Raw genomic sequence first — 27,517 nt, 5'->3', positions numbered from 1 at the left:
ATTGTTTACAAATTAAATTAACACCGATTAACACATCGCGCCTTTAAATATACAGAATTCTTCTAAGGGTTACTAGTTTAAGTACTACATATTTAAAGGCGCGAGAGGCAGTAAGACCAGAGATAAGGAGATGTCCAACTCATCTCTCATTGGAAGTGAGAGAGCTACCGCTACATGTCAAAACTTCTTGAGTTCGATCAGTTGTCAAAGTTCAGGAGGTTTTTGACGTTTAGCTATTGGAAACGAGAGATGGCCAGATTGAAATCTTACCAAAAAATATGTAAACGGAGGAATTTCTTGCATCGTTCAAGACCACTTATAAAAAATGTAAAGTAATGAAAATCAAATAAATTTATGAAATTCAAATGTGTTTAATTAAACATTTTGTATTGTCATTCCTTACAGAAGAATTTTCAATTAAAAACGATTAAAAACATTTATTAATTGAGAGCTAACAGCCTTAATTCACTTTATTCAGTATTGAAAGTTCAAAAGTTCGTTGTTTTAATATACCATCTTATATTTAAAAATGAAACGCTATTTTGCTATGTCTGGACATAACGCACGAACCACAGCGTGGAAAGACGTTATTTCACATTGAAGTGTGTAATGTTGACAAATATATTTGAATAGTTTGTGAGAAATCGTACATTAAGTACAAGGTGCATTCCAAAATGCACAGGACTTTAAAAAAAAAAATAGTTTTTTCAGCAAAATCAATTTATTTTGTTGAAAATAGTCTCTTTCTGCTTCAATACAGCTTTTTGCACGGTCCAAAAGCATGTCGAGCGATTGTTATAGCCGCCAGTATGACGGTGCAAGCCTTTTTAATCTGCATAACGTTTTCCTTTCATTTTTCCGAAAAGGAAGAAGTCGCGCGGTGCCATATCAGGAGAATACTGGGAGTGGTTAATGGTTAACATGTGATTTTTTGTCTAACTAACCTAAAAACACCTTTCGTAAGCCCAAATGTTCGGTCAAAATGCGATAAATTTATGTTTTGTAGTGTTCAATTCCATTTCAATGTTTCATCAGTTAGTTTCATCGGTAAAAGTTTTACAAATTATAAAACAAAATTTAAGATTGGCTCTTTGTTCGAAGCCCATTTTCGCGCAGATAACTCAAAGATACTGACACTTAAAACGCAATAACTTCACTTCCAATCAATTAAATTTCATGAAATTCTCACTGGACAATCGATAAAGATAGCAGATTCTAATGCCGATATATAGATGGCACCACCAGGGGGCGCTAGATTTAAAAAGTGCTGTTTACTTTGGAAAGCACCTTGTAGAACGTCTTTCAAAATGTGCGCTAAATATGAGCAATTAACGCGTGATAGAAGATTGATTATTTAAGAAGGAAGGAATGTCCGTTCGAGAAAGCGAGAAAAAAAGGATGTAGCCATCCACATAATAATCAATTTATTAAAAAAATTAATCAGGTCGATCGTTTGGAGCGTGACAGTAGAGTTGGGTCTAGGAGGAAGACATCTCCTCAAACAGATGGTGTTATCCTAAACAGAGGTAAAATGGGACTTTGAGGAGCAATACAATGTGACAATAAGTGCGAAAACAATACGGAGGAGGTTGTATGAGTATGGTTTGAATGCGCGGAAACCAGCGGCTTAATCACTTGTAATCAAGAAAATGACGCTTGCTCGTTTTGAATGGGCGAAAACGTACCGTAACTCATCCTTGGAGCAGTGGAAAACGGTAATATAGTCGGATGAAAGCAGATTTAGACTGCACTGACCGTTTCGCAGAAAATTGTATGACTAGTCTAGGTATAGGCGTGCTTTTCTTTTTATATCCGAGCTCCTTTACTTTTTATTACTGTTTTATCGTGCCTGTCGTAGAAGAACAATATGGGCATACTTCTGAGGCCATCTTTCAGGTCTTCCCCGAACCGTGTCATCGGCCGAAATCGGTAAGTTTTATATGCTATTTTATCACCGATATATCCTCATGTTTATATTTAAAACCAATGTCCTCTGTCTACATATTATTTTTTACAGGTTCAAAAAATTTTTGCAGACCTTGGTATATCGCCTACGACATGGTGAGGAAACTCTCCCGATTTGATACCGACCGAGAATCTTTGGCGTGCCATGAAAATGAAAGTACCGGCCAAGCTCAAGGACCTAACTAAAAAATACTTAATAAGGTGTGGGAGCAAAGAATTTCACCAGAATGCCTTGAAAACCTCAATGTTTCAATGCCTGAACAGCAGTTAAAGCGGCCATAGGTGGTTCAACTGCATATAAACCATTTAACTAAATATTTATTAATTTATCATAAAAAAAAAAAAACAGCGCAAAAAATTAGTATACAAAATAAAGATTCTTATTTCAATATAAGAGAAAAATTATTTTATAGTTTTCTTATAACAAATAGTATAAAAATTAAAATAATTTACCTACAAGACTACTCATTTATTGAGTATTATATCGTATCTTACATATAAAAATAAGTTGTTCGCTATAGCTGACTAAACCGTTGCATGAAATGAAAAATGGCCTAAACCACTTTGGATGGAATCGAATGAGGATGGTTTATAAAAGAAAAATTATAAATATACTAGCTCATATACCCAGGAGTAATCTGCCAATCCCACTCGTATATAAAAGGCTTCAATTTCCAGTGACAGCATCTCTTGCTTTAACTACAAACAAGTCCCAAGACCAAACTTTCGAATTAGAAGGGATTAACATACGGAAAGAATTCTTTACTTATGGTCAACTATGTTGGCTATCGCAGGTCGGAGGTCCTGAAAATCAATCATATTGCTACCACAAAATAAATTAACATCAAATTCATATTGCTACCACAAAATAACATCAAAAATCTTGTATATAGGAAAGGCCTTTTTACAAGATTTTAACTTTTGAAATGATTGTTAACACCCGTATGAAGCCGGTGCGGGCTGCTAGCTCTGTATATATTTTAATTTCTAGAAAGGTTTGATAAGTTAAATTGCAGTAATTGTAATACTGCAAAAAAGAGGTAGTAAGGTTTGCGTCGACTCGAGTATACATGAATTATACTGATAGTTACTCAATAAGAAAAAGATTAATCATTATGTGAGATGAGTGCGTAATAACTCACAAATATTTCTGAAGTATTGCACAGAACAATGCAATATTTAAAATTAAATATCAAGTTGGTGTTTTATTACATGTACCATTATGTAGGTTTTAGCCGTCGATTTTGTAATTGCATTCGATGAATAATGCTGAACAAACCATTACCATATGATTAGATACAGGGCGTGAGTCACGCTCTCTTCTGCTCGACTCCTGCACTGTTTTACGCTATAACAGGAAACATTGGACATCCCTTTAATCCTGGTAAGCCTCTGACACTATGATAATTTGATACGAGACTCTTGTTTCTCTATCATTCTCTCTCTCTCTCTGATTATCAAAATTAAGAAAGACGAGATGCTAAAAATGAACATGTTAAAAGTCACTAACAAAATTTCAAAGAACGACACAATTGGTATTGAATTCCATGCAACAAAAATTTTTTTAAAATCATCATATTTTATAATGAGTTATATAGTTTCTTTGTTATAATTTTCTTTTATTTATATAGCATTAATTTGTTATGTTAAATGATTTTTGAAAATTTCTGTAATTTATCAACGTAGTGATCCAGAATTTGGTATTTTATGAATACACAAATGCTATGTTTGACTATTTCTCTAAAGTTCAAAATTTTAAACAATTTGCTTGGAGAAAACCCGAATAAGTTTAATATTTTACTTTGGAATATTCAATTAATTATTTTGACTACTAAGGAAAAGAAGTGTGCATATACACTCGCTAAAAATAGCTTACGGACAAGGTACCAATGAAAATAACTTGTTCGAAAAAATATCTTTATTTAATTTTTATAAAATAAACTTTTTTGAATTTTCATTAATGGGTATACAATTTATAGTTATATGATAATAAAAGTGATTAAATTACCGACAATATAATATAAACAAAAGAAAACATGCACACAAATACATAATCCATTAGAAAAAGTCTGCGTACAAGGTACACCACTCAAAAAAAGTTATTATTCTTCTTAGTTCTTCCTCACATTTAATAGGAAGTCGGAAAGACAAGCTTGAAAGATTCTGTCGAGGGATCTGAGCCTCCACTGTGCAGCACATCCTTGAGGTAATTGTACGTTTGCGGATTTTACAGAAATCTGCCTTTATAAAACAAGGACAAGAATTTCGAAATTCAATTTCTGCTATCAATATATAGCACTAATCTCCGGCTTAGTTTCTTAACTAGGATGACTTCAAGACATCTGACAGAGCTCAGTAGTTCTGGTAGTAGGGCTCTTTGAATCTGGATATCTTACAGAAGAAGCCCGAAAGTAGAGTCCACCATCCAATATGGTGTATTGACTCTAAACAAATACCATCTGCCCCATACTAACATAAGATGTGCAATCGAAAAAGTACCACATTAATCCCCTAGCTCTGAAGGTTATCTTTGACACCGGCCCAAGTAGAGAAAGAAACAATGCTTATGACCAGAATGCTAATGACTTTGGGTCATCGAAGTCAGATTTGATGCTATTAAGCGCTTGATACCATACTCGACCTTGCTAACAAATTTGGGCTAAATCGGCAATGTGACCCAGTAAGGGAGACCCATACGGAAGTAAACACAATGGTAGCATCAAGTCAAATGACTAAAATTCAGTATTTTAGGCCGTAATTGTGGACATAACAGAAGGTTAATACTAAGTCTCTTTGCGTTATTTTATGCAACTATAACTACATTCTCAGTAGGTAACTCTGTTAACATCATCTGGCCCATATAGGAATAAAAGGAAATGAAAAGGCAGAGATACTGGCAGCTGAAGACACAACTAAACTAATCTGCCCTATGTCATTCAGCTTCTTCAAGGTTTGATAGAACTCCTCAGGTCTTGTTGTAGTTTTGATGGTGGACTCACCAAAAAGCTCCTACTTCTAGGTGAAAGAGAGTTTATTAATATAGAAATCTCTTCTTCTTCTTCTTTACTGGCGTACACACGGCTTATGCGATTATAGTCAAGTTAACAACAGCGCGCCAGTTTCTTCTTTTCGCTACATGACGCCAATTGGATATTCCAAACGAAGCCAGGTCCATTGATCATTCCAACGGAGTGGAGGTCTTCCTCTTCCTCTGCTTCCCTCGGCGGGTACTGTGTCGAATACTTTCAGAGCTGGAGTGTTTTCGTCCATTCGGACAACATGACTTAGCCAGCGTAGCCACTGTCTTTTAATTCGCTGAACTATGTCAATGTCGTTGTATATCCCATACAGCTTTTCGTTTCCGGGCCTCATCAGATTTTCATTGAAATCTCACCTTCAGAAAATCAGAAAAGCAGATTCTGCGAAATGCAGAGAAAACTACGTTTCCGAATATTCTGCCTTCAGCCGGATGTGACGGGACATATTCTATGGCACTCTATGCTAAAAAATTCACGTAGTTGATGGATAAGCTTAAGTTTCAAGAAAGAGTCCCCTTTTCCACGAACCAAGCATCAGTATATCCTTATCGGGTACCGTGAACGTTTTTTTTCCAGGATGCAAAGACCTTATTACCATCGGAAAAAAGTAATTGTCTGCCAAAAATTCCGGAGATTATGCTTTTTTTTTTTTTGTGTAAGCATTATGCGCTATTGACAAGTGTTTCCGGGCAGTTTGTTTTGCTCTCTTCGAAAATTTTACTATTATTTTTCTTTCAGAGGGGCTTATGCTTTATTTTAAGAGATATTAGAAATCGAAATTTAATAACAGACTGGATAAAACAAAAATTTTTTGAAATTTGCTACTTTTACGAAAACAAGTAAAACTGTAACTTTCCGTCACTTTTACATGTTTTTAGGCGAAAAAAATATTTGTAAATTTATTTTTAAAAACATGGTGTCTAATTTTAATTGTTATAAATTCTATAGGCTTATGCAATGGGCTAGTAATAAAGCTCTAATATTTTGAATATTATATAAAAGGTATTTTTAACAAACGCGGGCTTCTTCATAGATACATATGTATGTACTTAAGTACCCCAATGAACAAACAATAGTAAGACTTCGTTTATTATTTTAAAAGTTTATTTAAGGGTTGTGCGCTGGGTTTGGGACCCGCCACGTAACAAACGCCCCCAATGAAATAATACCAACTGCTTCGGATGAGATACCCCCTTTTTGATGACGACCACAGCAAATGAAAAAATGATTATGATTTGAGGGCATGCACATGGAATGTCCGGCCCCTTAATTGGGAAGGTGCCGCTGCCCATGTCCTCGTGAAAATAAAGGCTGGCATCACCACCGTCCAAGAAATGCGATGGACGGGACAAAGAATAAGGCGTGCAGGTTCTTGTGGCATTTACTACAGTGCCCATGTAAGGGAGCGCAAGTTTGGTGTGGGATTCGTGGTGTTAAAGAGACTACGTCGCCGAGTACTATCATTCACCCCGGTGAATAGCCACAATACGCATCAAAACGAGGTTCTTCAACATATCGCTGATTCCCTGAGAAAAGATAAGGACGATGTAGGCGCTTTGAGCGCACCTATGAGAGCTGCCAACACGACGATATTAAAATCGTGCTTGGCGACTTTAGCGTCAGAGTGGGCAAGGAGTAACTTGTTACAGCTAAGATTCGCACCCGCCTCTTTGCAGCAAAAAACGCACGTCAACAAATACAAGGAAGGTTCGACGTCTAGAAGCTGCAATCACAACAGACAGCCGAACGATTTTCAACTCTGCTTGCACTCCTGCTCTCTAAGAGCAGTCGTCAACAACTCGGTATAAGGGAACTGTGGGACGGCATATCAAACTCCTTAAGTACATCAGCAACCGAAACCATTGCCTGCCTACCTCGCAAAATTACGATCGACCACAACACCAGCGGGATGGGATAAATACCGAGAGTTGAAGAGGGAAGCGAAACGCATTTCTCAACGAACAAAAACAAAACTCTAAAAGTCACTCATTATTTCCGTAATGTTAAATGGTGCAGAGGCATGCACGATGACAACAACTGATGAGTCGACGTTGCGAGTTTTTGAGAGAAAAGTTCTGCGAAAGACTTATGGTTCTTTGCGCGTTGACCACGGTGAATATCGCTTTCGATTGAACGATAAACTGTTTGAGATATACGACGACATTGACATAAATCAGCGAATTAAAGGACAGTGGCTACGCGGGCTAGGTCATGTGGTCCGAATGGACGAAAACATTGCAGTTTTAAAAGTACTCGACGCAGTACCCGCCATGGGAAGAAGAGAAAAAGTGAGACTTTGACTCCGTTGGAAGAACCAGGTGGAGAAGGACCTGGCTTCGTTTGAAATCTCTAATTGGCGCCACCTTGCGAAAAGAAGAAACGACTGGCGCGGTGCTGTTAACTCGGATATAATCGCGTAAGCGGTTTCCACTCTACTAAAGAAGAATAAGAATTTATTCCTCGAAATCTATATCGTCCCCCTTAAAGTAGTCCCCCTTGGTCCAAATACATTTATGCTATCATTTTTTCAATCCTCGAGACAGTTGTTAAAGTCAATTTTTGGAATAGCTTTCGCGCGATTCACGCTTAATGTGTTCAAATGACTCAAAATGGTTTCCCTGGAGCGGTCGTTTGAGTTTGCTGAATAGCTAGAAACCACACGGAGCTACATCAGACGAATACGGTGGTTGCGTACGACACTGGTTGATAATTTGGCGAAAAACTCTGAAGAATCAATTCAGTATGTGACGGTGCATTATCGTGGTGCAAAAACCAAGAGTTACCGGCCCATTCTTTCGGCTCCACACCACGATAATAGAAGAAAACTCTCGGAAAGCATATTTCTATTATATATATTCACATATATTATATTTCTAACCCTATTTCTCGAATAAATTGAGTGATTTTGAAACCAATCGTACAAGTGAAAGCTTAGCGCTTAGGCCCAAATAATTCAAAATTTTTATAACTGATTCTACCGACATTCCAACGATGCCAGTAAGATTCCTGTTAATCGTCGATTCTCAAGCACCAATTCCTTAATTTTATTGACGCGTTGATCAGCAGTTGATGTAGATTACCATCAACGCATTCGCGACCCTCTTTGAATAATTTGTACCAATCAAAAATACTTGCTCCCGACAAACAATTATCACCGAAAATCTTTTCAAACTATCTGAATGTTTCGGCACTAGAAATTTGATTCCGCACACAAATCTTAATATATATAATATATAAATAATTTCACCCATCGTAAATATCGCTGAATGCATTTTATGTACTTCAGAAAGACAAGCGGTTACTAACACTAATTATTATTTATTATTATTTTGATGTGATATTTGGCACAGATGTCACTGACAATCATACCAACCAAGAAAAATAAAAGATTTCACCGAATGGGTTTCGCGCGAAATTTAAATTACAAAGTCTTACTATTTTTTACCCACAGTTAAGTTGTTCGCACCATCGTATTGACATATGAACTAAATATTTTGTTTATGTTAAATAAGTATATATAATTTAATATTGTTTTCAAATGTATAGTTACTAGTATTAACGAATGCATTGAAAATATATACTCATGTATGTATCCAGTCTGCAGAAGCAACTACTATGATTAAATGTAAATTCGACTAAAATATTTATTTATATAAACAATAATAATAATATGGAACAATGTATGTTAATACTACCCATTTTTAATAGATACATATTTATGTATAAGTATAGTACTTAAGTGAACCTTGATTTCTTGTTTATATTGCGATGATATTTGTTTAAGCTTTTCTTTTGTTATAGTTGTTACTAAATATATTTCTTCATTAAGGAAATATTATTATTTTTTTATTAAATTGGTATCGGTCTAACACAACATATAAATGATCAGCGTGACCAGCTGAGTCAAATTAGCTATATCCGTCTGTCTGTCTGTATATAGTGAACTAGACCTTCGTTTTTGAGATGTCGATCTGAAACTTTCTTTTATTTCTAAGGAGATGATCATTTGTCGGAAAACCCGTAATCGGATCAATATAATATTTTGTGGAACACTTTCTTATTTGATAACATATCTTCACGAAATTTTCCAAGACAACGGTAAAATCTTCCAACAATCTATTCATATTGGACCACTGTAGTATATAGCTGGCATACAAATTGACCGAAATAAAATCAAGATAAATACGTTTTTATACCTTTTTATGCTTTAAGAAACGCACCTGGTATTCTAGCTTTGGTACAACCGAGGTTTATGTTTTTTTCTATTTTTCATACGGTTACCGCACTGAGATACGCGTATGGACGAACAGACAGTAATCAATGGAAAAACAAAACTGATATGTAAATTTACAATTTATTAACGAAATGACTAATTTATCGGTTATAGATGCCGAATGCATCCTATCAGCGTTCGTCACTCTGTTTTTGCTTTTCGTTTCAAATTTTTAACACCTCTGAGTAACTTATCTTATTATGACTCAAGCCTTAAGCGAGCAGAATACCATCATTAGAATGAGAGAGCGTACTCGTCTACTTACTGCTGATGTGCCATGCATTTTACGAATGACACTTTAAGGCAGTGTTCGGCATAAGAGAAACTACAACTATATGAATAAGTACAAAAATAAAAACACCCAGTGACCCTGTTAAATTTTCTGAATCCGTTTTATTATTTGTTTACACAAAAGTTTCGTGCTTCCTGATTTATTTTATATATTGTACGTTTGAATAAATATAATGGTCCCTAAAAATTTTAATTTTATTGTCTTTATATAACATAAAACACAAGAAATATGTCATAGCGTCATAAAGCATTCCACGGCACTAGCATGTGCGATGTTGCTTCTTACGTGTGAAGTTAGGTTGCAATATTGTCCTATGAAATGCCGATCACTGCTTTAGGGTTACTAAGTAACTACTTGTACATATAGAAATTGAAACAAATTTGAAAATATTTCTCAGGGTTGTAGTTTATATGAAGTTGTGTTCAAATTTCAGAAATATTTATGTATGTATATTAGTATATTGGTCTTTAATTAACCCAATAATTTACAAGATATGCAAAACATATCGTATATCTCAAAGATTTTAAAACCACTGCCTGCACTATACTATATATACAATTATATCTGAACATTCGTTCAACTATTTTAAAGTATGATGTTTATACGAGTAACTGCAGTATTACTTTTAAACTTTCACTTACTTTACGAAGGCTACGAAGTCATTAAGCGTTAGCTCACAGCCCGGCCAACGGCATATTCCGTGTGCATACAGCGGGTGGTAGTACTTCTTTGGGCTATTGGTGTACTTGTTGCTATTGACGTTTGTATCATGGCTTGCCTCTGTGACGTTTGTGTCATTGTAGTTGATGAAATGAGTTTCGTTGCTGCCGCCATTGCTACCACTTACTGCATCCAACAGGCTACCAAAATTTGGCGTCATCTGTGCACCACGTATGCAGCGACTGTTTGCGGCCGCTGCGGCAGCTGCTGCAGCAGCTGCCACTGCTACAGCTGCTGCTGCATTATGATGTGGTGCTTTCGTATGCGATGCAGCCGCTGCTACTGCGGCTGCTGCATGCGTAGTCGATGGTATGACCTTTGAAGGAGCTACTGTAGGCGACAGAGTCGTTATTGGCGACAACATTAGTGGTGCCGGCGGCAATGTTAACAAAGGTACACGTGATGCTACCTTTTGTGTTGAATGTTCTTGTTGCTGTAGCTGTTCCTGCCTTTGCTGATCCAGCCGTAATAACGGCGATATGCCATGGTGTACTTTTGAATCAGCCATATTGCATATGGCAGATGCCTGTTTTGTTTCCAACTTTTCCCCTGACTCTAACCTATGGTGTTGTACACTGACAGTCGGCGAAGTTGGCGTAGCTACTACGTCGCCCATATGCGTGCCAGGACTATCATTGGGACAAGTATAATGTTTGATATTATCACGGATTTCACTGCAATTGTCAGTGCTGCTATTTTGATTGCTATTACTGCTACATCTACTTCGACTGGGACTTCCACTTCTTGCACCAACGACGCCCTGTTGGTAATGCATATATGCTGCGAAAACAAAAAGGCATACACACATCTATAGGTAACATTATCTGTACTTATAAAAAAATATAATAATAAAAAGTTTAAATACACAACATATATTTATATGTACAATGAGCACTGGATTTCAATTAAATCACCATGTATATCATCAGTTATATTGTTGCCTTGGTCCACAGGATTCACCCAAGTTGTGAATTCATCCAATTCATTAGCAGCCGAATTTTGGCTTTCATTGCCATTGTGATGTTCATCAATGGACGAAGGCGGCGACGTTGGCCGCATACATTCTGTACTGCGCTGCATTTGCTGTGAATGTAAGGTTAGTGTATTTTCTTGAGCTTGTGTACTGTTGCATATTTTGTCATTATTGTGATTATGTATGCGGGACATGAAATTTGTGTCATCTTCAGTTGCTGGTAGCATTGACACATCCTCTGGAAAAGCGTTGCTGGTGTGCTGAGAACTATCATTGTCGTCATCGTTTTCTGATATAATTTTCATAGGGTTTTCGTGTTGCTCTTTGTCACGTTGATGCTGCCATGCAATGCATCTATGATTATGGAAGTTTTTGTTATTACTGTTGTTATTTCCATCATCGTCGGTTCTAGCTTTGCGCTGACATGGCTTAAAGCTATTACAACTATTAATAGCACTGCAAATATGTGTAGAAGAGGAACAATGTGTAGTTGGCTCCTGTAATAACGGCTCGTCTCCTTCCATGCATTGCATAATTGAAGGCTTAAAGTCACCACACAAACTACTGTCATTGTTCTCCCTATGTGTTGGGTTACTTATTGTAGAATTGCACTCTACATCCAACCTATAAGTATGCTCTTCCTTGTTATTCTGCTCTTCCTGTAAAGATGTATTAATAATCTTAATAAATTGTTTGTTTTCGCAAACATCGAGTACGGCATTGTGGTTAATGTTGTTGTTATTACTGATATTCAAGTGAGTGTTCTTGTTTTCGTTATCCATATCCTCGTCGTCATTTTGCTGTTGGCTTTGTGGTTGCCGATATTCATTCTGTGGTTTTTTCAAATTAGCTTGGTGCGGCATATATATTTGTTGTTGCTGCAGATGCTGTTGCAATAAATAATTTGTTTCATAATACGTTTCATTACATTTGGTCAATGCATTCGAGGCGTGATGTTGCAAGTGTAATTGCTGGTGCGCGTGACTGAACAAATTACTAAAAGGTGACGATGATCTATCAAGCTGCGTTTGAAAGTCCAATTGCAAAGGTTTGACAAAGCCTGTAACACACATATTTGTTAAATGTATATTTTATATAATTGTCATGGTAATTATTTAATTATTAAAAATAAGCCGAGACCACTAAATTCTACTGTTAATTTTTGCAATAACTAAATTAATCGGCGAATGATATGAAACCCTTCCCAAGTCCAGACTAACACATTGAGAACCAATTAAGGCACACGTACTACTGTGATTAAAAAGTAAGATATATTTGTTCATAAAATGTAAATTCTTTATTTATTTTTCGTCAGTCAGTTTGATACCCTTCAAAGTGAATTCAAATTAGACGAAAATGGTGGTTGAGTTGAGTTTTTTTCAAGAAGGATGCGAAAAATCAGTGCCATTAGGTCGCGAAAAATCACTGACATTGTGCATTATCGTGATGAAGAAAGAACGCAAACGACGGATAATAGGTACTCAAACCATGTTCCATTGATTTAAGGGGTAGTAAATTAAAGAGTAACCCTTAGAAATAGTCCCCGCAAATTAGTTAATTGGTTAATTGGAGTTATTCGATAATTAGCAAACCGTTCTCGGGCGATCTGAAACTTTTGAGAACATGTATTTGTTGTAGTCGAAGCTGCAATTTTAAATAAGTTTTTCTTAAAACCAGTGGCTCGGTAGATTTCAGTGAAATTTGTACAGCTTTTTGAAAACATAAATAAAAGAGTTTTTTAAATTTAATTTTTTTATAATCAAATGGATTTTCCCGCGTCTTCGCTCGCATTGAACCCTCCGAATAAACATCAAAAATTATTAACAATACAAGATAACTAAATATATATTTATATATAGTTAGATTTTAGTATAGTCCCACAAAGTTATATGTTATAATGAACAGAAAACATAGCGTTGAGAATTGTAATTGCGTAAACTCAACAACAATTTTTTTAAACAAGTGTAAAAATTTAGAAGTTTACGAATTTACGAAGGGTTATACACATTAGTATGTGCATGAATAAAATACAATGATCATCTTCGTGGTAGTGATGTTAACCCAATTATTTTCTGATAAACGCTTTTGACGCATTTTTGTTTTGCTAAATTTTGAAATTTTTCGACAAGCAATAATATCTACCGAAATTAATTTTCCTTTCCCGTAATAAACGAATAATTGTGCAAATTTTCACATCTTTCCGTATTACAGTTCGGGCGTGTAAAAGGTGTCAAATAATTAAGATTTAAATTTGCTGCCATTTAAGTAGTTACGTGTTGACAACTTAAAACAAAAAAGAAACAAATCGATACCTAACACCGTTTAAGCTTAGTGAAAATGGAGCGTTGCACGATAGAACAACGTGTCTTTATTATTGAAGGATATTTAAAAAATAATGAAAGTTCAAAATTTCATATAAAATATGGTCGGAATATTGTTTTAATTTCGATATACATATAATATATGAAGATAACATTTAAACCTTGAAGAAGGGAAGGAGACTATTTATTAATAATACATTAGTTTTCTTGTTCATTGATTTTAGATGAAGGATTAGTGATGGTCACAGCAGCAACTAGATCAACTCAAGCAGAAATTACGTTTAAACTGTATTTTTTTTATTAAAATTTCTGTAAAATCAAGCTGAAACCTTATTTAATGATGACTTTTATAAAATAGAATAATATGCCATAATAAAAAAAAGTAAATTAACTCTAAATGAAAAATATAGGCGCAAAATATCTTCGTTAATTGAGCAATTTATAAGGCTTTTCTTGCTCATAAATTAATTTTCAATATCCAAACACTCTTGTTTCCGTGATTGTTAATTACTTATTTCCTTAATTTCAATAGCCACCAAGAATCACTGGTACTGATATCAGGGCCTTCAACTCTGTGAAAGTGGGTTTAACTAGAACATCCAAACATGCAACTGCTTTGTAGCAGTTTACTTGGCAAACATATTAATGAACGGAAAGTGGATTAAAATAATATATAATTTAAAACTTTTTATTTACAAATTTACAATTTGGAAACAGTAAAAACAAAATTAAGATACTGTGGGAAGTATTTTGAACTTAAAGACTTGATACATTTTCTATGCAATACAAATGCAGAATAACTCAATCCCAATAAGTAAAGTTTCATAATTATTATTTTAATTATTTTGGAACAATTTACTACTGACAGATCTCTAAGCCAAGAAAGCAATAAATAACATACCTTGATGGATCAGATATTGTCGTTGTACTAATTGTAGTTGTTGTATTAGTTCTTGTTGTTGTACACTCAATTGGTGTTGCAGTTGCATAGTAGAAAGCGTTTCCCTTAAAAGTTGAGTATTGTTGCTTAGAAAGGTCTGGTGATGATCATGGCGATATATTTTCTTAGAGCTTGGCACGTCAAAAGAATTTTGTTTATTGCGGACGTCAAAGTATGCAGAGCTTTTGGATGTGCGCATGCAAACATCACTATTACCGCACATACAGTTTTGTGCACAGAAATTTATACTCTTAGGCCTGTGCTTAGTTCTGGGCATCGCATTGTAATTTCGTAAGTCTTCGTCTTCCGATACACCTTCAAAGGCTATTAGTTTCTTATCTGGAACGATTTCAATTGATTTTTCTGTTTGTTTAAATTTTAATTGAATGAGAGTCGAATTATCACTAGCTCTATTATCAAGCTCTACTATCTCATTTGAGGCCCTTCTCCCTGGTACGAACGTCCCGTTCCGTTCCACTATATCTTCATTTGATTTATTTAAATTATTCTGTTTTACGTTTCTTGTTGTCCATGATTTTGTTTGACTTTTATTTAAAGACTGACAACTTTTGTGATTGTTGAGAATATCCCGAGACTTTTGAGCTGAATGCTTCGGTAGATTTTTAGTTTTTAAAGATTGCTTTCCTTGCCAGTTTGAATTTGTATTTGCAATACTCTTGTAGATGCTTATTAATAAAGGTTGATTATCAGGACTTCCTGTCTTTTTCCGAAACTGACGTAGTTTTTTATTTGTTGTGTTGGTTTCTTTCATTACGTGAATTAAAATATAGCCTGAAATGTATTGGTGAAAAAAAAAAAAACAAATTTTCAGAAATAAATAAAAAGTAAAATATTGAAAAAAGTAATACCAAAAAATGTGTTAATTAACTAATTACAGATTATAAAAATAATTTGTATACTCTTGCAACAGGTTCCTATAAAGTATAATAGTTTTGTTCATCTAACAGTTGTTTATATCACCTAAAACTAATCGAGGTTTATATATGATTATCTATTATATATACATATACTTATAAATGATCAGGATGAAGAGGAGTTCGTCGGCTGTGCAAACTCTAACTTGTAGTAAGGGACCCAGGAGTGCTGAATTTGTAGTTACTGGAGCGTCATAGAGACTTACTAGATTGTCAAGATAACGTTTAAAAACAAAGAAAGTCTAGGTTAGGTTTTTCATTTCAGTGGGGAGAAGAGTAATTAATTTCAAAAATGTAAAAAAAAAAACAGTCACATAAAAATACTCAAGCGCGTCAGTAATTTATGGTATATACGCGCATTGTATTTCTGATAGTTGATATATAATATGTGACCTGGTCTACGAAAAGGGAGCTAACGTGCGAAAACTAGTTTTCTGGGAAACAGCTGTTAAAAATCTTATCTTCCATCCGAATCAATAAAAATGTGAAAATTGATTTTTTGGATTTTTTGACACCTAAGCCCTCTTTCCGTAGACCAGGTCACATATATTAATTTGACAATCAATCCAAGCGGAGGGCCGTAATGAGAGGTTGAAAACAAAAAAAAAAAAAAAATTACTCGAGCGTGTCAGATTTTCAAAGCGAATGTTAATAAACCTCTAAAAGCGTGCCATTTTAATTTCTGACAATTTCGACGTGGCCAAAAGTCATGACTGATTTTAAAACTTATAAAAAAAGGCTACCTTGAGATACTCGAGCGCGTTAGATTTTTACGTAGGGGGATGAACTTGATGTCAGAGTCTTCCCAAAAGATAATCTTACAATTATATAGAGGAATATCATTAATCTGACGATTTAAAAGTGGAAGAATTCGGTTTGCTTCTTGTTTTTGTTACAGGATGTAATAAAAACAGTGTATACATATATATGTATAGAAAATTGAATTATTTACTAATATGAAAATAGATAAAAATATTAAAAAAAAAACATGACAATTTTCGTCATTCGAGTCATCGTCGAAGTTGGTTTCCACTTCTTGAACTCCTTGAACTTCCTCGTCATTTTGCATTTCTCTAACCGAGAAAAAATATAAAACTTCACAATTTTTTACTTCTTTTATGACAGTATAGTCTTCAAAAAAGATTTGCCAGCACCAGAAGTCCTCGTACGCTTCTCGCTGTAAACGGAAAAAAATTTAAAACACCACAAACAAACAAAAGTGGCAAGCGTCTACTAACAACAACCACGCTATGCTGATCAGCTGAGATGGCATCATGGCGGCAGACACTCGTATGAGAACGGTGCGAGAGAGTCAGAAACAAACAAAAGTGTCAAGCATCTACTAACAATAACCACGCTATGGTGATCAGTACGCTTGACCTTTTGTCGACGATTTTACCTATAACATGGAAACTCTCAGATTATAGGATTTTCGTGATTCTGACAGAATTACCTTTAAAAATTACCTTTAAAAAAAATATATCGCGCTCGAGTATTTTAAGGTGACGTTTTTTTTTACAGATTTGTCACCCTGCTCTTCTCTAAGTCACCCTCAAACTGGCAGAATATTGAAATATACACTCGTCTTCATGTATTTAATTTACCATCTCTTAATCTGACGCGCTCGAGTTTCCCGAAGGATCGATTTTTTTTCTCTAATCTAACGATCTCCCCCCTCCATCTTAAGGACTCATATTTGGTATGGCTTCATAATGGTAATGTTCCTCCCCATAAAATTTTCTGACACGCTTTAGTAACTGCAAAAATCCCTTCTTGGGCTCCCCTACTATTGAGTAAAAATTGAGATATCTTACACATGTATCTCGGGAAATTTGCTCAGAACAAATCTTTTGAGCACTTCTAACAACGCTGTAAAAATGGATGAAAAAAAAGGATAACCCTGTTCACTCTCCATATAACGGTACTGTTAAAAGCTACTAAAAATGTGATAAAGCAGTAAATAAATACGAAAGGGGCATACAATTTTACACCCGAGACGTTATGAGAAGGCTTAATAGGGGAAAAGCTTCACGATAAAACATTCGGGTTACATTACAGCTTATGACTTGTGACGGTATGTGAGGTACCTTAATGAAACCCAGATAATATTTTATTTGTGTGTGGTATTGGCAAAAATATATAAAACCGGATCGATACTACTCCCATAAATATATATAAAATTTATACAACTGTGATCAAGTTGAATTTTCAATTTATACTTCGCGTATTTTTCGAATCAGTAAAATTTTTTCTGTAGCTGGTATCCGTAGTACTATTGGTGACATCTATGTTAAATTTCACGTCAAAATATTCATTAGTATTTCAAATCGTTTCGCGAGGCTCTAAAAAGTTCTAAAACTGAATTCTTCGATTTTTACTAAGTTTGAATTTATTGAACAAAGAAGTGCGATAATGCACCATTTCATACTGCATTGGTTATTCGTGATCATTTTACCACGGTTTCAACTAACAGTTTCAACAACAGCATGATACTGTAACCACCACATTCGCCTGATTTCCTTTCGTGTAACTTCTGGCTATTCAGCACATTCACCACTCCAACGACACTGTTTTTACTCAATTGAGGATATAAAAGCTGAATCGAAGAAGGCTCTGATGGCCATCACGACGGAGGAAAATTCGTTGGCATAAGTGTGTCGTAGCGGGAGGGTATTACTTTGAAGGAGATTCACCTTTAAATCCAACGCAGGTAACTCTTGCCAACAGATGCTACTTCGGACTGAGTAGACAATTGAGAAGCAAAGGCCTCTCACGACGAACAAAAACTAAACTCTATAAGTCGCTCATAATTCCCGTCCTGCTATATGGTGCAGAGGCTTGGACGATGACAACAACTGATGAGTCGACGTTGCGAGATTTCGTGAGAAAAGTTCTGCGATAGATTTATGCTCCTTTACGCGTTATCCACGACGAATATCGCATTCGATGGAACAATGAGCTGTATGAGATATATGATGACATTGACATAGTTCGGGGAATTAAAAGACAGTGGCTACGCTGGCTAGGTCATGTTGTCCGAATGGACGAAACTACTTCGTTGAAAGGACCAAGTGGAGAAGGACCTGGCTTCGCTTGGAATATCCAATTGGCGCCACGTAGCGAAAAGAAGAAACGACTGGCGCACTGTTTTAAACTTGGCTATAATCGCGTAAGCGGTGTCTATGCCAGTAAAGAAGAAGATATACATACATATATAGTACTATAATATATAATATAAACAATCAGTATAGCAATTTCGTTATATGCAACCCGTTCACCAGAGGTGGCCATGAGGTTTTTGTTGTGAACGTACACTTGGGGGGTAGATTAAGTACTGTGAATAGTCACTTTCCTTATTCCCTTGTACCATGGGTTTGACGTTTAGCGGTTGAAAACGAGCGATGGGCAGATTGAAATCTTACCAAACAAATATGTAAACGGAGCTATTTGTTGCATTGTTCAAGACCACTTATAAAAAATTTAAAACAATGAAAATTAAAAAAATTGTTAAATTTAAATGTATTTGAGGAAACTTTTCGTACTAATTGGTGGGTGTTTTATTTTAAATGCCCAAAAGTTATTATTTCGTCCGATCTGTCTATAATGGAAAATGTTATAAAAACTTGGCCTAGTCACAACATAACTTATATCAGGATTTCCGTATATCTGCCTGACTTTACTCTGTATTATTGGGTTTACACCTTAAAGTATTTCCATGGCTTAGATTTTTGCAAGTTGCAAGAGTATAAAATGTTCGGTTTCACCCGAACTTATCAGTTCCTGACTTGTTTCTAATTGTTTTCTGCTTATCAATTATACTAAATTTTTCACGCAACATTATTAACACAAAAATATTTCTCTAACCACTGGAGATTCTGGGACATGGTAAAAATATCGATAAAGTCCATTAGTCAACAACATGTCGCTATAGAGTAAAACAGTTTTGTTTACTTAACGGTTCTTTATAACACCTAAACTAATCGCGATAAATGTGGGGTATGTAGCATATAGCTGCCATACGAACGAAACTCTTTATTTGTGAAGGGTGTTCTAACTTCGGCGCAAACGAAGTTTCATTTTTGTTTTGCTAAAATTGCGAATAAAGCAAAGGTATTTATTGATTTTTTCTGTATTGTAAAAAATATATAACGAAATATTCCAGGTTGTTCAATAAGCTTTGTCGTTTGATACGAATAACACAATTTCATGATTCAAAATATACTTTATTATTCAGTATAATCTCCCTAAACGTTAGTACATTTGCTCCTACGATCCTCCAATCTGTGGATCCCATCCCTGAAGTGAGAATCCGGAATGTCTGATTAAAAACGCTTGCCACGCATATCTTTTTTGAGATCTGGAAACAAATCTGGTGAATGCGGTGGATGCTCCAACAATTCGAACTTTAATTCATGAATTTTAGCCATTGTCAAAATGTTCTTGCCCTGATGAAAAAGGATTTTTTTCTTATTTTCTTCTTCTTACCTGCAATAATATTCAAAACTAATTGGTTTTCCAACTGGCAAATAGGAAAACACAGAGAAAATTCCACTCGCATCCCAAAAAAACTCATCCCATAAACTACTTTCCGGACACTAATTCGTTTCGAGGCCGAACTATCAGGTTCACCACCACTCTTAGCATCTTATTTTGATTCAAGATCATGATGTTAGACTCAAGTCTTATCCATAGTGATTATTCGACGCACAAAATCAACTTTATCTTTTTTAAAACGCTCTGAAATGTGTTTTGGTCCATTGTTTGCGAATGCGCTACCAATTGTGCACACAGCTTTCTAAAACCCAAAATTTGACTTAAAATATGGCTCACACTGCCTAATGAGATGTGTAGAGCCTCTACTAAATCTCTCTCAGTCAATCCACTATCTTCCAAAACCATATCCTGTAGCAATGCCTTCTTTTATCGAAGGACCAAACTTATTGAACAACCTAGTGTACGATATATATTATATGTTGTTCTTTAGTTCTAAAACTCGAGACCGGTTGAACTGATTGGGCAAGCTGATAATGCGATAACAGAGTACGAATTGTTGCTAAAATCACAAAATCAGTAAAAATGTAGGCAAAAAGATTTTTTTTTTTAATTGTGGTTTAAAGTTTTTTGTTAAGGAGAAGCACGTTTCGAAATAACAAAGCCGGTATATATTAGAATAATGTTTGGAAAATTATTTTGAAATATCTCTTTTATACTATGTTATATAGTGGCCTCAACTTTAAGTGCGGGTTTTTCAATAAGAACGCTACAAAAAAATTTTTTTTAACCAGAACGGTTGGCGGTATCAATGAATTTTTGTATTCCTGTGAAAGTACATTCAATGCCATTATGTATGGAGCCCGATTTTCTTTGCATGGCAACCACGGGCTTGCTTGCAGTAGTATTGGCGCTGAACCCTTCTTATTAAAAACCCCGTTACTAATAACAATAGAAAATATGTGTTTATTGGTGTTAAATATATGTAGAAGTGTTGTGTTTGGGCTTGATAGCACCAAATGCGCGATGCATTTTACCACGAATTACGATGATGGATGATACTGAAATAAGTAGCGAAACCATCAAATGTGTCACAATTGAGTGCATAAAAAGAATAAAGATAGCGTATAATAGTTTGTGGGCGCAGGAAAAGTGTTCCTAACAAAATGCAATTTGCAACATCACCAAACAAGCGCTGATGCGAAATGTTCTTCGAAGTTCCGAATAAAATTACTCAATCCATATTTAAGAAATACATTCGCAAACAAAGTCATTTTTTCCATGAAAACTAACTACTACCCCCTATTAATTTATCGTTGTTTTCGACAACTGCGTGGTGTAATTAAAAAAGTTTTCTTTCTTTCAAGCTCGATATAGCATAACCCTTATACAACGGAAGATAAAGATTACTTGAGCCATTTATTGCAATCGTACCAAACATTTCTATCCAATGGTCAGGAAAGGTTTTTTATGTGATTTTGGGATTGACAAGCTATCATCTCCTATGTATTCCTACGATCAAACTCTTAATTCAGACCTGTATTTTCAAAAACTGGACTGTCTGTAGTAATCAATCACCCAAAAGTGACTAACTTTAGCCAATGAGATTGGAATTGTATGGATAGTCCGAACCTGAAATAAAAACGGGGTAAAATGCTTGGACCCCTATTCCTGTCTATGGCAAATGATTTTGAAGATGAAAAATTCGTTGAAAGCAGATCTCATGGTTTCCAAAATTCCGATAGCAATTAATATCTTTAATATTTCCGGCAATTTTAAATAAGCATGAAGGCATTAAATACGGGGTTAATAACAAACATTGCAGGTAAAACTGCCAAAATTCCAAAGTTGCCAAATTTTAAATCAATTATACAGATTTATAGATATGCAAAATTAAAAAGGCTGTTATAGTAAATCTGTTTTCTTATTTATAATAATGTGAAGTGTGTTGGTGCAGTTTTGCATGCAGTTTAAAAATCGAACAGTGGTTATATCTTTATCCGTGATGTATGATCGCGATTGAACATCGTAAGTTTGAAAATAACTTCTTGTCAAGATCAAAACTGCATAGTCTAGCGCAAATGCAAATTGCTAATAGCTCCAAAAACGTTTCCTGAAATATATGGCTCAAAAATGTAGTTATGCACCGAGAGTTTGTTATAATAATGAAAAATAGTTAAAATTATTTAATGGAATTGTTCAAGTTCTGATAGACTCAGTCATTTTAAATAATAAACACCGTTAAGTATTTAAAAATGTTTATCCCCGTATATGGGTGAGCATTCAAAATTTGTGTTAAGCAGTTATAGGTAGAAAAAGCGATGTTTTTTTATCGTATCGTTCGATAATTTATATCTTAGAAATGTTCGCTGCATTTATAATATAAATCCGACAGATAGTTATCGTGTATTTTCTCTCAACAACTTTTTTTGAATTGCTTACCACTATAGTTCAAAAACCGCTCGGTAGACTTCAATGAAGATTGTACAGCTGCGAAAATATAAAAATATAAAGAAATACATTTTAATTCTCATTCTTTACAAACAAGTAACTATTAGTTTTTTTCTCGAAAACCTGAAACCACTGTTTTGTTAATTTAAAAAAGCTTCAATCCGGCAATCGTTTATTTATTTATAAAACTTTTTTTTTTAGTCCAATTGATTTAAGATGAATCTCCAAGGGTTATTGGTAGCAACCGTGGAATTGGAAAACACAAACAGTCATTACTTAAAAAAATATACATTTTTTTTTATTTCTGTTAAGTCAAATCAAAACTTTATTTAATGAAGCTATATTTCAATTTTTATAAAATAAAATAATTTATTGGCAAAAAGAAAAAATATCTTCGACTATATCTAACCGCTTATCTAGGTTATCTTTGGTTTCTACTACGTCTTTTATTTGTTATTTTATGATATATATACGTGGAAGTCAGGCGAACATGGAACGACTTGTTTGAAGAATTCATGCAAAATAAGCAATAACCAAGGAGTGTTTGATCATGGTAATAAAGCCTAATTTTGAGTAGCACATATAAAAATGTCCATAATAGAAAATGTGGTTAATCAAAAAAATGTATTATCTTGTTATACTACCCGTTCAAAAGTGCGACAAAACGCAACAGTCGGCTGGCACGGTTGTGGCGTTCGGAAAGACTATCAACAGCGACAATTACATAGTATTATTGAACCATTTGAACCACGAAATCACCGGAAAAACTGCCGCATTAATAGAAAGGAAGTGGTGATTCTCTAAGTCAATGCACCGTGACACAAGTCAGTAAAAACGATATCAAAAATCCATGAACTGAATTTAGAGTTGCTTTTGATTTGGAAAGAACGCTCGCTTGGTAGAAATTTTCATCGAATGAGGAGTTGGTCGCCGAAACTCAGACCTATTTTCACGCAAAGGACAAATCGTACTACAAACTACTACTATTGGAAAAATTGTATAAATTGTAGAGAATCGGGGTCTTTTCAGTTGACCTGTTACAGACAAACGAACGATTAAATGCTATAAGCATATCAAAATTTGTTCAGGTTATAAAAAGTTATGCAGCTAGTTTATGTAAGTCAATGTTGACAGTAATAACTTCAAGGTCGTAGACGAACAAAAACCAAACTCTATAAGTTACTTATTATTCCTGTCCTGCTATATGGTGCAGAGGAATGGATGATGACAACATCTGATGAGTTGACTTTACAAGTTTTCGGGAGAAAGGTTCTGGGGGAGATTTATGATCCTTTCCGCATGGGCAACGGCGAATACCGCATTCGATGGAACGATGAACTGTACGAGATATACGACGACATTGACATAGTTCAGCGAATTGAAAGACAGAGGCTGCGCTGGCTAGATCATGTCGTTCCAATGGACGAAAACATTGCAGTTTTTAGAGTATTCGATGCAGTAACCTCTCGGGGAAGAGGAAGAGACCTCCACTTCATAGGAAAACCCAGGGGGAGAAGGACAATTCTTCTCTTGGAATCTCCAATTGGCGCCACATTGCGAAAGGAAGAAACGACTGTCGTGTTGTTGTTAATTCGACTATAACCTCGTAAGCGGTGTCTACGCCAGTAAAGAAGAAGAATATATTTATTTGGTAAAACTTAGATATTGATGTTAAAAATATATATAATTACTTAGGATAATCAATTCGTATACTTACATCAGAAACTAATTAAGCTAACTAAGCTAAGCTTGGTAATAATATTCATTGATAACGCCATCTTATACTTCGCTGTAAAATTAGTCATTATCCGCCATTAACCACATATTTAGTAGTATAATTTAGAAGTTATATTATTTATAGCCACAGAAACACACTTTAAAATTGTATAAATAAAATGAAAAGAAGTTAATAAAATCGGTTCACAGTTTTCCCGTAAATAAAAAAAGTTGTATTATTAGGTGTTTTTTCGTAGTTAACTTAATTTTATTCTCATATAATTGTACTTGAGCCACAGCTTCTTTTTTGAAAGTTTTTGCGGGCATTTCGTATTTTTTCAGACTTTTCACAGCCTCCGTTAGTATCTAACGGGCAGTTGTGGAATTAGGGCTTTCCTTATTTGTTGTCGATGGCTGTTTGTATGTATGTGCTTTTCATTTCTTTTCGAGTGCATTCCAACTACTTTATGTATACGAACTGCAATTTTATGGACAATTGTATGTGTATACATGTAATGTTACATCCCCTAAAGGAATAGGTGTGTATTATTTGATATTTCAATAGATACCATTTATCAAGCATGCGCCTATCAGCTTTTCACATTAAATCAATATGAGCGCATCCAAAGAAGCTCGATAGCGCAGTTTTTATATTTAAAATAAGAAAAAAGTGCATATATTTATTTATTTAAAAGTAACAACCGATTTATTACACTATACAATATGTTCTTAAAAGCCATCACATGAGCTGCTATTATTTATGTAGTAAGTGTGGTAATATTTAATACTCTTTAAATTAATCTGTGAACATGTTCAAGTATTCATCGACAGAATTAGAAAATAAGAAAACTTTACTTCCGTGCGGGTACTTGCGCATATGCAATCCAAACAGCTTTGAGTATGCAAACTATCACTTATTTCTTAATGACTTCATTTTAATTGCAAAACTGTATTTAATAAATATCATTGTTGTATGTATTATATAAAATATATGTATGGATAAATTATTTGTTGTCAACAATTAAACAGGGTTGTCAAAACTTTTCCTTCCATCTTCTTTCATTTTCGATATTTTACTAGTAAATGTTGTTATTAACAATCCAGAGATCAACCATTTACTACACAACAGAACACAATATTGCAATCAGCAACAGCGACGTCGGCAACACTGCTACAGTGTAAAAGTAATACAAAGAGCAACCGACACAACGTATATGTACGTAACCCCTAATAACGACATACAAACCATAGCCACAGCTAAAGTCAATGGTTATTCTGCACAAAATATATTGCCTAATGAAGTATAAGTGTAATACGGGATTACAAATCATACCCTTACATTGAACAAAAATATACATAGTACATATAAATATGAATTAAGCTCAACTACCGTAACCAAATATACAGAAATAGCAAAAAGACCAGATACATATAATAATAGAAATAATAAAAGAGCAATAGAGCAGCAATAATAACTTCAATGTTATGTACAGAAAATTTTTACTCCCAATACAACAAAGAAAACACTACACACACCTACAAACAGGCCTACATATTCTACATAGTCCCTTCATGGAAATCTGAACCGGTCAAATGAGTCCGTCAAATCAACTAGAGCAGTTAACACTAGATAAAACATAAAAAAAACGTTACGTTCGGCCGCATAAAAGGGTATAAAAAGATCTTTATCTTGAACTTGATCGCTCTGTTCATATGGCAGCTATATGCCACTTATAATGATTCGATTTGAAGAATTCTATCGGACAATAATCCTTGCTAAATTTTCTGAAGATATCTTGTTAAAGTTTGAGGAATTTGACCTTAATTGTTTAATTTGTATCGCAGCTTTCGCAAAATTTCGTGAAAATATCTTGTCAAATAAGAACGTTTTTTTTTTGGCAGTTATATGCTATAGTGGTCCGATATCTGCGATTTGGACAGAAGAGCACGGGTTTGGAGAGAAACGACGTGTGCAAAATTTTAAATCAATATCTCAAAACTGGTGTAATGACAATTTGTCATTGCGAAATCGACTAAGCTCGTCATGCTGATATTTTTTTTTTCGATATTAAATTAAATTGTCGAGCAAGATTTTTATAATTATTTATTTATTAAATAGTAAATACCCAAATCACTAAGTCGGGACAAATTCCCTGCAGGTATTATTTAAGCAACGACAACAGCAACAATAATAATACAGTCAATACCGGTTAAGTGCCATAACGAAATATGCAAATTTTTTGGAGTTCTTAGGAGGGATTAGCACTTAAAAGAATTCCGCTTAAGAACCTTGTGACATTTACGTTTGTTCAAATATAAAGATGTAACCTTTTTTAATAAAGTATTAATTAATAAAAATGCAGTATGCAGTTTTTAGGCATATTATTTAAAAAGCAATGTAGTACTAAAAAATGTTTCCATAATACGCAATGCAATATGAATAAGTTAATTTGTAAAACTTTTGGTTAACACAGGGATACACTGCATGTGTTTGAATAAAACAAAACATAACTTAAAAAAATTATTTCTATTGCAAGAAAATACTTCTTATTGCGAAGTTTCTGCTGATTCGTTTTCACTTTTACTGACATTGAAATATATAATATACGATTACGAAATGCAAAATATTAAAGGGGAAGCAGTTGTCGATCCCAAGACTATATAAATGTAGCTATGCTTATTAAATTGGCTCTTATTTAATTTAAGAGGGCTCTTAGGCATGAGTCCGTAGCTTTCACAAATATGAAGAGTCGTTTTCAAAACGAATTTATTTCTTAAATATGGATTGAGTAATTTTGTCCGGACCTTTTGAACATTGATGACTATAATTTTGACAATCTACTGTAATTTTTTCATGCATAAATATTGAAGAATAAGCCAGTAACAGATCTTCTCCCAGAACGTCTAGAGAAAAAACCTTTAGCGGTGTTCACCATAACTGGGCTACAAATTATCCGAAAATAAAAAACTAAGAAAAATTAGTCAAATTATGATGAAATCTTCCCCCCAACGCTCTCCGATAATTTTTTTTCTATTAAATATTTTTGGTGGCCATTTAAAATAAAAACTGCTATTTTCCACCAAAAACTTCCGCAATTTCATTTTTGGAAAACACCTTTATTGTAAAAAAAGAACATTTAACCCTCTATCCGGCAATGCTACCAAAAGGTATAGTTAAGCACAATTGCAATAGCGCAACAGCCCGAAAAGTTTTTACCGTTACCTTTGTAAATTTCTGTTGTAAAATGTCACAGCTGCATAAAGCAAGTATTTGCATGCTCTTTGCTTATGAGTTCAGGCGCCAGTGATCAGTCAATGTCAAAAGTTGGTGTGAAGATCAGCAAAAAATTATTTTAATGCAAAGCGCATTTTCATAAAATGTAAAAAAATAATAATTGTGCT

The 27,517-nt window shown here is 34.6% G+C and overlaps 1 protein-coding gene across 10 annotated transcripts in view; it reads right to left on the bottom strand.

The window, feature by feature from the left end:
* The window catches only part of LOC108972984, a 116,156-nt gene extending 90,780 nt beyond the window's left edge, over positions 1-25,376 (bottom strand). For 2 of the 10 annotated variants that reach the window (XR_001993688.1, XM_018939965.1), the window contains exons 1-6: positions 24,685-25,339; positions 24,117-24,273; positions 22,391-22,438; positions 14,484-15,314; positions 11,203-12,321; positions 10,210-11,068 (exon numbers count right to left, since the gene is read on the bottom strand). Coding sequence is in view for 9 of the 10 variants with exons in the window: in XM_018939965.1 (XP_018795510.1) it covers positions 10,210-11,068; positions 11,203-12,321; positions 14,484-15,294 (2,789 nt within the window). In the remaining variant the exon portion in view is untranslated. The other 8 variants (XM_018939958.1, XM_018939963.1, XM_018939961.1 and 5 more) reach the window with 7 other exon arrangements.
* Between the last annotated feature and the right edge of the window lie 2,141 nt (positions 25,377-27,517).

The sequence above is a fragment of the Bactrocera latifrons genome, unplaced genomic scaffold (assembly GCF_001853355.1).
Source record: "Bactrocera latifrons isolate USDA-ARS-PBARC rearing strain unplaced genomic scaffold, ASM185335v1 scaffold_442, whole genome shotgun sequence".
Taxonomy (NCBI): Eukaryota; Metazoa; Arthropoda; class Insecta; order Diptera; family Tephritidae; genus Bactrocera; species Bactrocera latifrons.
Note: the sequence above shows the minus strand (reverse complement) of the source record. Positions and strands in the feature narration are given on the sequence as shown.